We start from the raw sequence: 12,317 nt of genomic DNA, 5'->3' as shown, positions 1-12,317 counted from the left end.
ATAGATTCTCAGAAATACCCATACTATCCCCACAGCATTTCAGTCATGTGCCACTAAAGAATGAAGATTTCAGCTGAGGGAATAAGCAGTAGGAGCAGCAAAATTAGGCAAACACACCACAAGAAACAAGAAACACAAGGAAAACACAAACATGTTCTACCATCTGCTTTACTTCCAGAGCAATGCTATCCCAGTAGCTGTAGCTTCTCCCTGTTTTTTCCCACCTCAGATGTCTACTCCTCAAGACATTATTTTGCTTGTTGTTTCTCCTCTTTCTTTTGACTTGTAGTATCAGTTTGCACACAATACTTCAAATACTACATACCAAGAATGGTTCGCAAGGAAACAAACAGCCATAGGTGACCTCTATGGAGTTACCACCTGTAGTCATCACTACTCAGGGAGAACAGTTTGCTAGATGGAGAAGACTGGCCATGTTGCTGTTTGGTTTGGGCTTTTTTTCTTTTTAAGTGTTATCATAGTAAAAAAATAAATAAAAATTAAAAAGTAAGAAAACCCCAGTAGCCATAATAACAGTGAGCCCTATGGTAACATCATCCTCTGCACAAATACTTCATGTTCCCATGCCTAACAGGAAAAGCAACTTCCTGCTGCATCTTCATTTGTTTCCAGGCACAGTGATATGGTGAACACCACAGCCTAATCCTGCACAGACTCTCTTCTGAAAGTGAAGGTCCTTTGGGAACTTAGTGTAGGCTCCAGGTCGGAATGTTTTGTCTTTGACCTGTTCTGTAATGGCTCTTTCAACCTCTGGGACTATCACATTTTCATCTTATATATATATCTTTAATAAAACAAGGAGATTAAAAAGATGGAAACAACACATCTCAGCGGAATACAATTCAAATAAAGTTGTTAATAATAAATAATATATTTAGTATTTATAGTGCTACTACTACCTAAGCCTGTGATTATGGGCAATGCTGAAATAAATAGATAAGAGGAACAGAGGATAGCAGTGAGGCTATTAGGATTTTTAAATTGCCATGAGAAACAATCAGGTGTCTAAATAATAAATATCTGTTTAATTTCTTCAAGCCTGAATCTGCCAAGATAGTAACCCTGAGAAGTCAAATTCTGAAAAGAAAATGTAAACTGAACCTTGATTAAAGATGTAGGTGGACTCCCAAAGCACAGCAGCTACCATCCCTCGTGGACAGGCAGCTTGTTGTTTTTCAGACAATGGTTGGTAAAAATATTTACTGTCTTTTATTTTTAAATTATGAATCTACAGAACACATTTCTGTATCCTGTTATACTAAGGCATAATGAAGTTTTCTTGGTCAACAAGAAGCTCTTCTGTTGAAAAAGAACATGTCAGTCATGTTAACATAGACAATTTTTGAGGTAGAACTGCAATATAGCAGGGAACTTAAATTCAATGCACCTGTTATATTTCTTGTTGCAAAGGTTTTAACATTGCAGCAGCATCTGCTATCACCTTTCCAAATGATTTTCTTTGCCGTGAAATTGGTTCATTTATTTTATTTCATGACTTAGCAATTGTGTCGAGGAGAAATCATAGTTTATAGGGTTATATATAGATTTTGTCTACACATCTAGGAGGATCCTAGGACTATAGTCTCTTGATTACAGAGACACAAGTTAATACTAACTGTGGCATAGTTAATAAATAATATGTATTTTCTACTAAAATGTGTTCTTCGATTGCTGCAAAAGAATAGTAAAAAATTATCTACAGTACATGATCTTTGATCAATACAGTATTTTGTACTTTGCTTGGCTGACCTTTCATTCCTTCCTTACAGGTGAACTAGGCAAAAAAAAAAAGGGAGAGGTGGAGCAATTGGCCAGTAGTATCAAGGAACATTGTACAAATCAAGGGCATGATGAACATTGGTATTCTTCACAGAATCTGTAAATCATTAAAATTCTTATATCCTGTTCTTATAAGAAAAAAAGAACAGACAAAGGCACAACAGGAATCTATTCTCTTCACAGTGATTTAATAATAAAAGAAAATGTTCTGAGCCATTCTCATTACTGCTTGGAAACTTTAATCTTGTGGACTTAGTTTCTGTTCATGAAAACCTTCAGATCCCTTCATAAGCCACAGAAAACGAAGGGAATATTTGTAGTTTAATTACACATTTAAACATTTTGGAAGGTCAGACCCAGTTTGGAACATGGTGTGATGTCTAAATGAAGGCTTTTTTAGGTAATAGAAGGGACTGTCTCGACATAATGTCAGTTTGTCATTGGGCATACATCTGTATTTTGTAGAGAATGGGAAATCTGAGAAAGAGATATTTTCTTATCTTACATTTTCTCTCTATTGCTATTAATAACTTGCGAAAAATGCTAGTCAGAGTTTCTGTTGTTGGTTTTAATGATCATGCTGTTTATGCATAAGTATGTAAAATAAGCCCCACATCGTGGAGTCAAACCCTCCACAGACATTTTCCTTCTTAAAGCAAAGACATGATAACCATCAACCTCTGGACTTTAACAGCTGTCTTGTCCTCTTTTTCAAGTATAACTAAGATGAAGTAGAGATGGTATTAATTTCGTAAATCATCAACTGACCAAAGGGATAGGAGGTAACAGAGCAAGAAATTAATTCTCCCTTTCTCCACACTGTTTCATCAGATATTTAGAAGTCTTCTGGATGACATTTGAAAGCCTAGACATTTTAAGGAGAACTGGAATTCCTACTCAAAAAGACTATGGAATAGTCTCAAAAAGACTCAAAAGACTAATTGGTATGAAAGAGGCAAAACTATTCCTTAAAAACGCATGGGTTTGCTGTACAGGACATGTTAAATAACCTCAGACTAAAGTATTTTAAGTAATTCAACACAGAAATTAATTTAGTAATAACTAAGTTATATTACATTATTAATTATTAAGAAACGGGACTTGTGTACAAGAGAATCTGCTTCAGAAAGGTACTGAGAATTGACTAGATTACAAATTCGTTTAACTAACTAAACTGTTATCTTCCCTAAGTCTTCTAAATAATATTGGATAATAAACAGGCATACACACCTATTTTTCTTACATTATAGTCACTGAAAACAAATAAAAAAACCCAAACCAAAATAAAATTACCTGCTTAGATGTTAACGACTTGAACCATAAATTTATAAACTGCCCTGTTTCTATGAAAATCATCGTTAGCTACATATTTTTATGGTAATTGTACATAACCAATTTAAGAATAACAAGAGCAGAGTTTTTTTCCCTTCTGATTTCAGTGCCACTTGAGCTATGCAGATTTCAAAGAGCTTATGAATATACAGATAAACAGAATTGTTCTGAACATCTGTAAGCAAAATATGAAAAGATGTTTCATACTGAATGAACATCCTGGGTTGTCTAATGCTGGCCAAAAATGGTGTATTTATATATTAGGCTAATGCATCAAAAATAGCTCAAAATCCTTCATGCAGTCCAGAATGACTTTTCAGATTTTCATCTGTATGGTTTTCATGACAAAATGTAAAAATAATTTCCAGCACTCTATTTATAAGCTTCAAAATAACTCAATTATCTCTTACACATCAATTTAGCAATGCAATGCCACATCAACTGATAGGAGAATCTCCAAGTGACCTGTCCCACATCTGAACAGGGTAACACTATTCTGACCCTTTCGAGCAGAATCATGACTTTCCTATCTCTCCAACAGAGAAAGGTGAATCATGCTGCTCTTCAACGCTTATGAGGTTGGGTGTTTGCCCTTAGAGGCTGCAGTTTTCATGGGGTACCAACACAGTGTTGTAACAGAACAGCCATCACCTGGCTGCTCTGAGACAAATGATGTCCCACCATGTATCTTAATACTGGGTCTGCTGATCACTTTTGCTTCCCAGTGAGGTCCAGCAATGAAGATCCTGGCAGAAGACTGGAAAATCACTGATACGGAAAACAGACGTATTCACTTAAAGAAACACAACACATCCTATCCAGAAAATACACTAAAGGCATGAATAAAAGAAGGAAACCCTAAGCATGTTCTTGTTTTCTATAGAAGATACTACTCTAGAGTAACAAACTTAGTATAAAGGGTGAAGCAGAATATCAAATTGTAATCAACATGCTCCAAGCCTCCATCGCAGTAACTCCTCAATTTACAGGTATTTAAATATAGATGTTAGTGCCATGCTGTTGCAGACTTTAAGATCAGTTATATTTAAGACTGTGTAGTCCTCAGAGGTCTCAAAACCAGATATTATTTGAGATCATTAAGAACAACCTAAATACAAAAGAAGACAAAAACCTCTGTCAGCTCTATGAGCCAGTGTACCTGGAACATACTCCTGTTGCTTTTGGCTGCTGGTACATCTGCAAGCAGGAAATGTATTTACTGCAGTGTAAAAAAGATCAGCTTTCCAAGGAGAAACTCTGAAAAATTAGTCAACTGACTAACCTAATGTCCTTCTGCCATGGAGTGAACACAGAGGAAGAGCAACTGATGTCATTTAACTTGACTTCTCTTAAGGCATTTGACACAATCTCACACACTATCCTTGCCTCCAAATTGGAGAGATACTGGTTTGATGGATGAACTATTAGATGGATAAGGAATGGGATGGGTGGCTGTATCCAAAGAGTTGCAGTCAACAGGTCAATGACCAAATGAAGATCAGTAACAAGTGATGTGCCTTAGGGGTCCATATATATGTATAACATACATATGCACACACATATAATATCCATGGGTAAAGACAGCTACATGATCAAAACTGTACATGCATCCAAGAATATCCAGAACAAGAGACTGGAAGATCTTATGTCTCAGCAGGCACACACTCCCCTGCCTTCACACTGTGTAGTAGCACATATACACATAAAACAACAGTGCACTGCTCATGTCCTTAGCTCCAGACAGAAGTATAGATAATGAATATACATACAGACACCTTAGATTTGAATGAGATGTTCAACTACACCCAGTTACTTTTGAGATACCCAAGAGCAACTGGGGCCTTGGTGTCCTGCCTAGAGCTGGAGGACATGACTATTAAGTGTTTACAATAGATATGAACTTTCATAAGACATTAATATGAAAGTGACAGTCACACAGTGCATAACTGAGGTTCTTCCCAGTGACAACTATAGCAAATAGAAGAAGTCAGATAGCAATATTTTAGGAGTGCTTGTGAGAGCTCTCTTTAAGGAGAATTCCAAAAGGTTATATTCAAAATGAAAAAAAAACCAACAAAACCCGCCCCAAAAATCAGAATAAAATAGAGCAAGAGGAAGATAAGTAGGGAAAAATAGCATGCAGAAATCAGTAAATAATACAACTCAGCTTGGGTGCACAACTAGGAACAGAAATGTGTGACACACACACATCCCTTTTATGTTCACACAGACAAGGCTATGAAATATGTGCTTATGCTTCTGGATATCTCTGAGCAAGAACTCCTCCAGTTTCCAGCATCTGGAGGCATATAAACACACATAATGCAAATGCACATAAAAAATAACCTCAGCTGTGTTTTTGCACTACAAATCTAACTAAAAAAAACCTATCAGAAATAGACTTAAAATATTTTTTCCCATTTCTTTATTCCAGGATTTTTGTTATTTAATTACCATTTTTATTTTTGTTGGCTACAGATAAAATAAATAAAACATATAAAGCAGATATCACAAAGCTTTAACAATATCTCAAACACAAAGCTAATGATATATGGAGCTATTCTGAAATATAAAACCAGCCTATTTTGCACAGAACTGGGGAGGATGGTGCCTTTTTCCTACTTCCCTGGCTACATCACCTTGCCCTGTGGCTCACATCTCCCCTTGGCCAACAGCCAGCACTCAGAATATTTGGAGAAACACTCAACAGCCCATCATAACTACCGTCAGTGTATTGGAACTGCGAGCATATTGAGAAAGAAAAGTTGTGCTACACATCACTATTCTATCTAAATAACCTAATTATTCAATACCCAGGCCATTAAACACTGTGGGCAATTACCAGATACTTGCTTATAAACATAACAGATAATGCAGGGAAATTATGAAAGTACAGAATACATGAGTGCAAAAGTATTAGGAAGCAAAGGATCATTCGGATAAGTAAGATGGGCATCACTGATCATTCCATAGATGAAGTTTCTTATTGATAAGACTTGCAGGAGTTCTGGGTATCGATGCAACAGGTACTGCTACAGGCATGGTGTCCTTTTTTCTATACACTTTATATACACTATATTCTATACACTATACCTTATTTCTATACACTATACATTTGCACTCAGGAGCATACAAACTGCTGTAAGTTACCCAAAGAACTTCTTTAGGAGAATCATGGAAAAACTCTCCCTAATCTGTATGTTTTCTTTAGCATTTATAAAGCAATTTCTTGTGAGTTCAGTATTGTCTGTGAAATACCACCGTAAAACATCTCTTTTCACATTTTTTACTATTTTCAGAAAGTTTCTGCTTTTTGGGGTGCCTTGCAGCTCTTCTGCACAGTCATTTAACTGTCCATGATTTGTCTGTGTCACTGAACCTTTTAACTCTCTCTATCAAGTCTATGTGACAGATTGCCAGTGAGAACAGTATAGCCATTTCAGCATTTGGCATGAAAAGTGTTAACAAGAAAATAAACCAAAAAACCTTCAAGCTGTTCTCCACCAGCAAGTATAGGAAAGCAAGGATTAGCTTTAACAGAAACATTAGTCAGTTAGCTGCCAGTGGTTCTATGTTTTAGATCACAGAAAGAAAATGTATTGGGTTATTAGTAGTGTAGAAGATTAGTATGAGCGCAATGAAAAATAAATGCAAGGATTTGGGGTGGAAATGATAGGATGCAAATGAGAACTTCTCCATACAACCTCCTGGCTATATGGAAAGCATGTGTGCTTTTTGATTTTTGTTCATACTCAGAGACAAAAGTAAAATTTAAAGTCATGCTATTTCTAAGGAACACATTTGCATAATTTGAAACAGAATTCATTTCAGGAATAAATTATTTTTTCTTTTTCCTCAGAACATTTGTACATAAATCACCTCATTAATTATTAGGAGATGACAATGGCATGGACATACCATAGATACCATTACAGTTGAGGTTTCAAGGCCAGTATCAGGGTTGACTAAATATCCAATCTCTTTAGTTGCTGAAGTCACTCATTTTACTCTTCATTGTCATCCATAATCTGATAGCATTCTACTCACAATATTTAAAAAACAAAGAGAAAAGCTTACCTGAGCAGACCTCTTTGTAGGTAGGATTTGGAGTAAAACCTCCTGCATAACCCACTTGAGTGGAATAGACTCCCTTCTCTCTCCAGAACTTCCTCTCAGCTCCCCAGAAGCAGCCCATACCTGAATATTGCACAAAGTACATATTGGTATGTCAAAATCTGCTCAATATAAATCATCCACTTGCCTATTAATTGATGTAGTCAGCAGTGGAAGAAATATCTATAGCCAGCATATGATGGTCAAATGTTTCCCAAGTTTATGTATAGAGTAACTATAATGAGAAATCAATTCTGCATCACAGCACAACTCAAATAAAGCTTTATTTATGCTTCTGAATATTAACATGTCATAGAGGACAAATCCTATAAGGGTTCAAAGACCCAAACAAGGAGAATTCTCACGCATGCTAAAATAAATGTTACTTTAAAAGCAACTGCATTATTTGTACAGCACCATTTTTACTTTAATTGATTAGCAAGCTGTCAAAACACAATAATTTGTAATAATGGCAAACAGTTATTTAATTTTCTGCTTTAAGTCATATGCAGTCTTTAATGGCAGCAGTAATAATGGATTAAATTATATGCTACACAGAAGGGAAAATGCTTTGCTTTAGCAATTTATGCATGCAGATCCTTGATGTTCGGACAACATTTTGGTAGTCATTCACCTATATGTCCAATTATCAAAGGACAGCAGACTGTCAACAGGTGTAAATTGGCAAAACTCTCCTGGTAACAGGAATCAAGCACATTGCATGAAACTCAGTGGGAAGGAAGAAATGAGTCTAACATTCACAGTTCTTTGATGGCTTCAATAGTTAGCTACAATTTGGAGGACTCTCTAAAGCTGAAACATGTCATGTACACTCTAGCACTGTTTAGCTTATCCCTGATTATGGGTGATGTATTTTCTCTTTCAGTGATCATGTAGTTTAATTACAAACAAAAAGGAAAAAAAAAATATAAGCTAAATATTGAAGACATTTAGAAATCAATGATCCATTATGGGTTTTCTATTGATAACAGTAAAGGAATTACAGGGTAAAAAATTACATAAATGTTCCTTCAAAGTGAAACTAGAAGCACAAAGCAGTCCCTTCTATCAAGTACAATGGCTCACAAAGGCATACTCTTTCTTTGAAACTTCAGATATTAACTTCAAATTAAAGTCATCATGCACCAGAAACACAGAACTAATGACCCAGACTTCACCTTCTAATTCAGATGCTCAAGTATGATGCATAAATTAGGAGCCTAGCCTGCTCCTGGAGACCATGGAAAGAGGCAGGCATCTCCTGGGGACAATTCAGCCCACAGAAGATATAAATTGCTGATAGAATTACAGTCATTCACCCTTCCCTACAGAGCTAGCTATGGCTATTAGACTTGAGAAGAGAAAACACCATTTAAAAAAATCATGACAGGGACAATTGTTTAATTATGCGGAAGGATTATGCATATCAAGTATACCATGTGTTCCAAAAAAAAGGTATTTCTATTTCATTGCAAGATAGTGAGAAGTTAGGAAAACAGCTTTTCTGTGGCCATCCAGTCTGCTCTAACAGACTTTGTTCCTTCTGCTAATTGTAATTTACTCTGTCACTATAACAAAAATTTGTATTTAGATACGCAACCCTAAAAGAGGAAGGAAGAAGGACCTACTTCAGTCACATCTATCTTTTAGATATTTAACTACAAGCACTGTGGGTTTTTTAGGACTGTCTAAACTTGGGGGTCTCAGAATTAATTAGGTTCTTCTCTGTTTCTCATGACAGTATTCAATCAAACATGTCCTGAAAACAAAGGCACCTTTGAATAGTTTTCTGATGGCTGGGTTTAGGTGGAGAGCAGAAGAGGGCATCAGAACTCACACAGAGTGGGCAGGCTTAGGCTGTGTTAGACAGCTTCCAAGGACGCTCTGTATTTGTTTTGTGGGTTGTTTGCTGGAACTTAAGCCTGCATCTGTATCTGAAGCACTGAAAATAAACCTCAGCCCCAAACTAATACCTCAGTGCTGTGCATCCTTAAGATTACAAGGGAAGTTTAAGTTCCAGCTGCCTAAAATCCCAGATGCTTTTCCAGCAGGTAACACTGGGACCGTTGCAGGAAGGATTCTGTAGCCAATTTTTCTCAAACTAATACTGGTTGGACAAGCACACTGAGATGTGGTGAATGAGTAATTTCATTTGTGCCAAGGAAGAGTGTAACCCCCAAATTTTTCCCACCACATAATCCTTGGCCCACACCTGAGTGCAAAGAAGTAACCCCAAACTAAAGGCACAACCCAGATTTAGGTTTGAGTTCAGATACAGGCCCAACTACAAATACAAAGTAGAAATGCTCATTCTTTTCCTATTTATTTCAGTAATTTTAACATTTACTAACTGTGAGCATCACCTAACTGCACTGTCCAAAATTACTGACCATCAGGGTAGTGGTCACTGGTTTTCCTTGAGTAATAACTATTATTTAGGGTTCTCTAATGATAGCTCTCTCTGACCTATTGATTTGACCTAGTGACCAGTCTCATCAATGTTTCTCTCACTTTTTCCTTTCTGTAACCAGTTTATGTCTGACTACATTCTGCTCTCCTTTTTCTGAGAGACAAACATTGTATTCTCTTGGTGAACTATTCCCATTTCTCTAGCACATTGGCACCTTGCATAAACAGTAAGTCCTCAAATCCATGAGAACAGATAAAATTTAAATCTCTGTCATAATAACACAACCTGCTAGTAAGGGGACATAACTTACAGCAACGTGATACTAAATTGTTTTCCACAGTATTAATATATTCAGAGGTTGGTATTTGTTATTCTGCTAAAGTGGTGCCACATTCTACAGAGAAACTGTCAAAAAAGAATATTAACAACAAAATCCCACATAATATTCTGGAGGTAAGACACATCAGCTCATGGAATGCCTGTTCTTCAGAGGGCTGGCTGCCTTAAGCCATTTTTAACATCAACAATGATTACAAAAATAGAAAAATAATCTCAGTCCCAAACTTCACATGCTCTTGTAGTACAAAAAAAAAAAAAAAAGTCTACTTTCCCAAATTATTACTACTCTAGTAAGAAAACTGAAGAAATAAACAACTGAAATAAATAATTACATAAAATGCAAAAGAATAAAACAGAAAAAAATTAGTAGAAAAAGAAACATAATAGCAAAGTAAGCTACCCATATTATAATACAAAACCAGACTTTAAACTACTCATGAAATAATTTGCATAATGCCTAGTATTGGTGAAGTGAATGCAGCTTTAGAGTTAGATAGAAGGCTTCTGGAGCCATTCCTAAGATAAAGGAGAAAATAAAATTTAAAAAAAATGCTGGGGAACATACTCATGTTCCCAGAAAGAGCATTATTTGAACATAATGGGTATTGCAGAAGAGTGTTTAAGCATTGAAGATATTTGGCACTTTTTAATTGCTAATTTGTAAAACTAAAACTATTCTTTCAGTGATAGGTTTTGACTGACTCTTAATTGGAATTTCAAAAGGCATTTCAAGATTTTTTTTCACTTTTGAACTTCAAAACCAAACAGATTCAAATGGCAATCTTTAAAGGTTCATTCATCCCTATAAATAATATTAATCATACAACTTGGGAATAAATGTTGGTACCCCAATGCCTTTCTGGCATCCACATCCATTTTCTCAAACTATTATTTTTGTATATCCATCCATATATGTATCTTCTGAACAACTCTTTTTTTATACAGCCAAGAAATATCTGTTTCCATAGGCAACCTAGATCATTTGCATATTTGTTTAAAAATAGTTAGCATAAGCTGAAGTATTTTCCTAAAATAATGAAAGCAAAGTGTTACTATGGTAAGAAAGATAAGCATCCTATTGTTAAAGATTATTTTCAAATATTCAGAGTAGAATTTAACCACAGGTGTTTACTTTTCAGTGAGGTGAATTTACAGACTATGTTAACCAGATTGACCAGTTCTCTACTGACTGCAACAGGAGCTCATACATTCAGAGATTAATTTATTTGCCTAAACAGATGCATTTGGTGTAATTTCAGGTGCCTAACAAGGCTGACATAAATGGCAAAGGACTTAGGAGAGACACATGCCTTTCTTGAAGGTAGAATAATCCCAGACATCTCAAATGTAACTGTTTGCAAATTTTAAGGCAAGAGGTACAAGCCTATATCCCATATGCAGACATTACAAAAATCTGAAAGTCTCTGAAACTAAGGTTGACTCAAATCCCCCCAGATACAGTGATTTGTGCCTGAATGTTGCCCATTTCTCTTCCACAACTATGAAAGGAGTCTAGCATGACGAGCTGGGTTGTACAAAAGTGTATGCTGCAGTATAAGCCAGATGAATCCTAAGCAAAACTACTAATTATAATGTTATCTATCTTCATAATAACGCTTGTAGCTTATAATATTGTTAGATTCTTTATTTCATGTGATGCATGCAGTAGCCATCACACAGAACCAAAAACCAGACTGGAAAACTTGTTTGAAAATTATGCTATGTTCAAGACACAGTCTCCTCTCATACAAGAAACTGCAGGGTCTTGCAAAGGTAACTTTCACTTGCCTTCATTCTGACCCCCTTCTCCAAAGTCTGTTCCTATCACATCTTTGAATAATACTCAGTTTCCATCAGGTTCTGTGATGTAAATTCCTATTTATGATTCTATGATGTAAATCATAGAATCATAGAATCATAGAATCTTAGGGGCTGGAAGGGACCTCGAAAGATCATCTAGTCCAACCCCCCTGCCAGAGCAGCGTCACCTAGAGCACATCACACAGGAACGCATCCAGGTGGGTTTTGAATGTCTCCAGTGAAGGAGACTCCACAACCTCCCTGGGCAGTCTGTTCCAGTGCTCTGTCACTCTTACAGTAAAAAATTTTTTTCGGATATTCACCTTGAACCTCCTATGCTCTAATTTACACCCATTACCCCTTGTCCTATCACTGGTCATCACTGAGAAAAGCCTAACTCCGTCCCCCTGACACTCACCCCTTACATATTTGTAAACGTTATCACCACAACTAGCAAATTTGCATCAGAAGTGCATTCCTGATCCAAACTGAAACCTCACAAGATGCACCCATTCTGTACTAA

The 12,317-nt window shown here is 36.2% G+C and overlaps 1 protein-coding gene across 1 annotated transcript in view; it reads right to left on the bottom strand.

Annotated features, from left to right (window-relative positions):
* Positions 1-12,317, bottom strand: part of MSRA (methionine sulfoxide reductase A) — a 177,541-nt gene that overhangs the window by 145,287 nt on the left and 19,937 nt on the right. The window contains exon 2 of the mRNA XM_010002231.1: positions 7,210-7,329. Coding sequence (XP_010000533.1) covers positions 7,210-7,329 — 120 coding nt within the window. The remainder of the gene's footprint in view (positions 1-7,209; positions 7,330-12,317) is intronic.

Source organism: Chaetura pelagica, unplaced genomic scaffold (assembly GCF_000747805.2).
Source record: "Chaetura pelagica isolate M959 unplaced genomic scaffold, ChaPel_1.0 scaffold107, whole genome shotgun sequence".
Taxonomy (NCBI): Eukaryota; Metazoa; Chordata; class Aves; order Apodiformes; family Apodidae; genus Chaetura; species Chaetura pelagica.
This window is presented reverse-complemented; position numbering and strand designations above follow the sequence as displayed.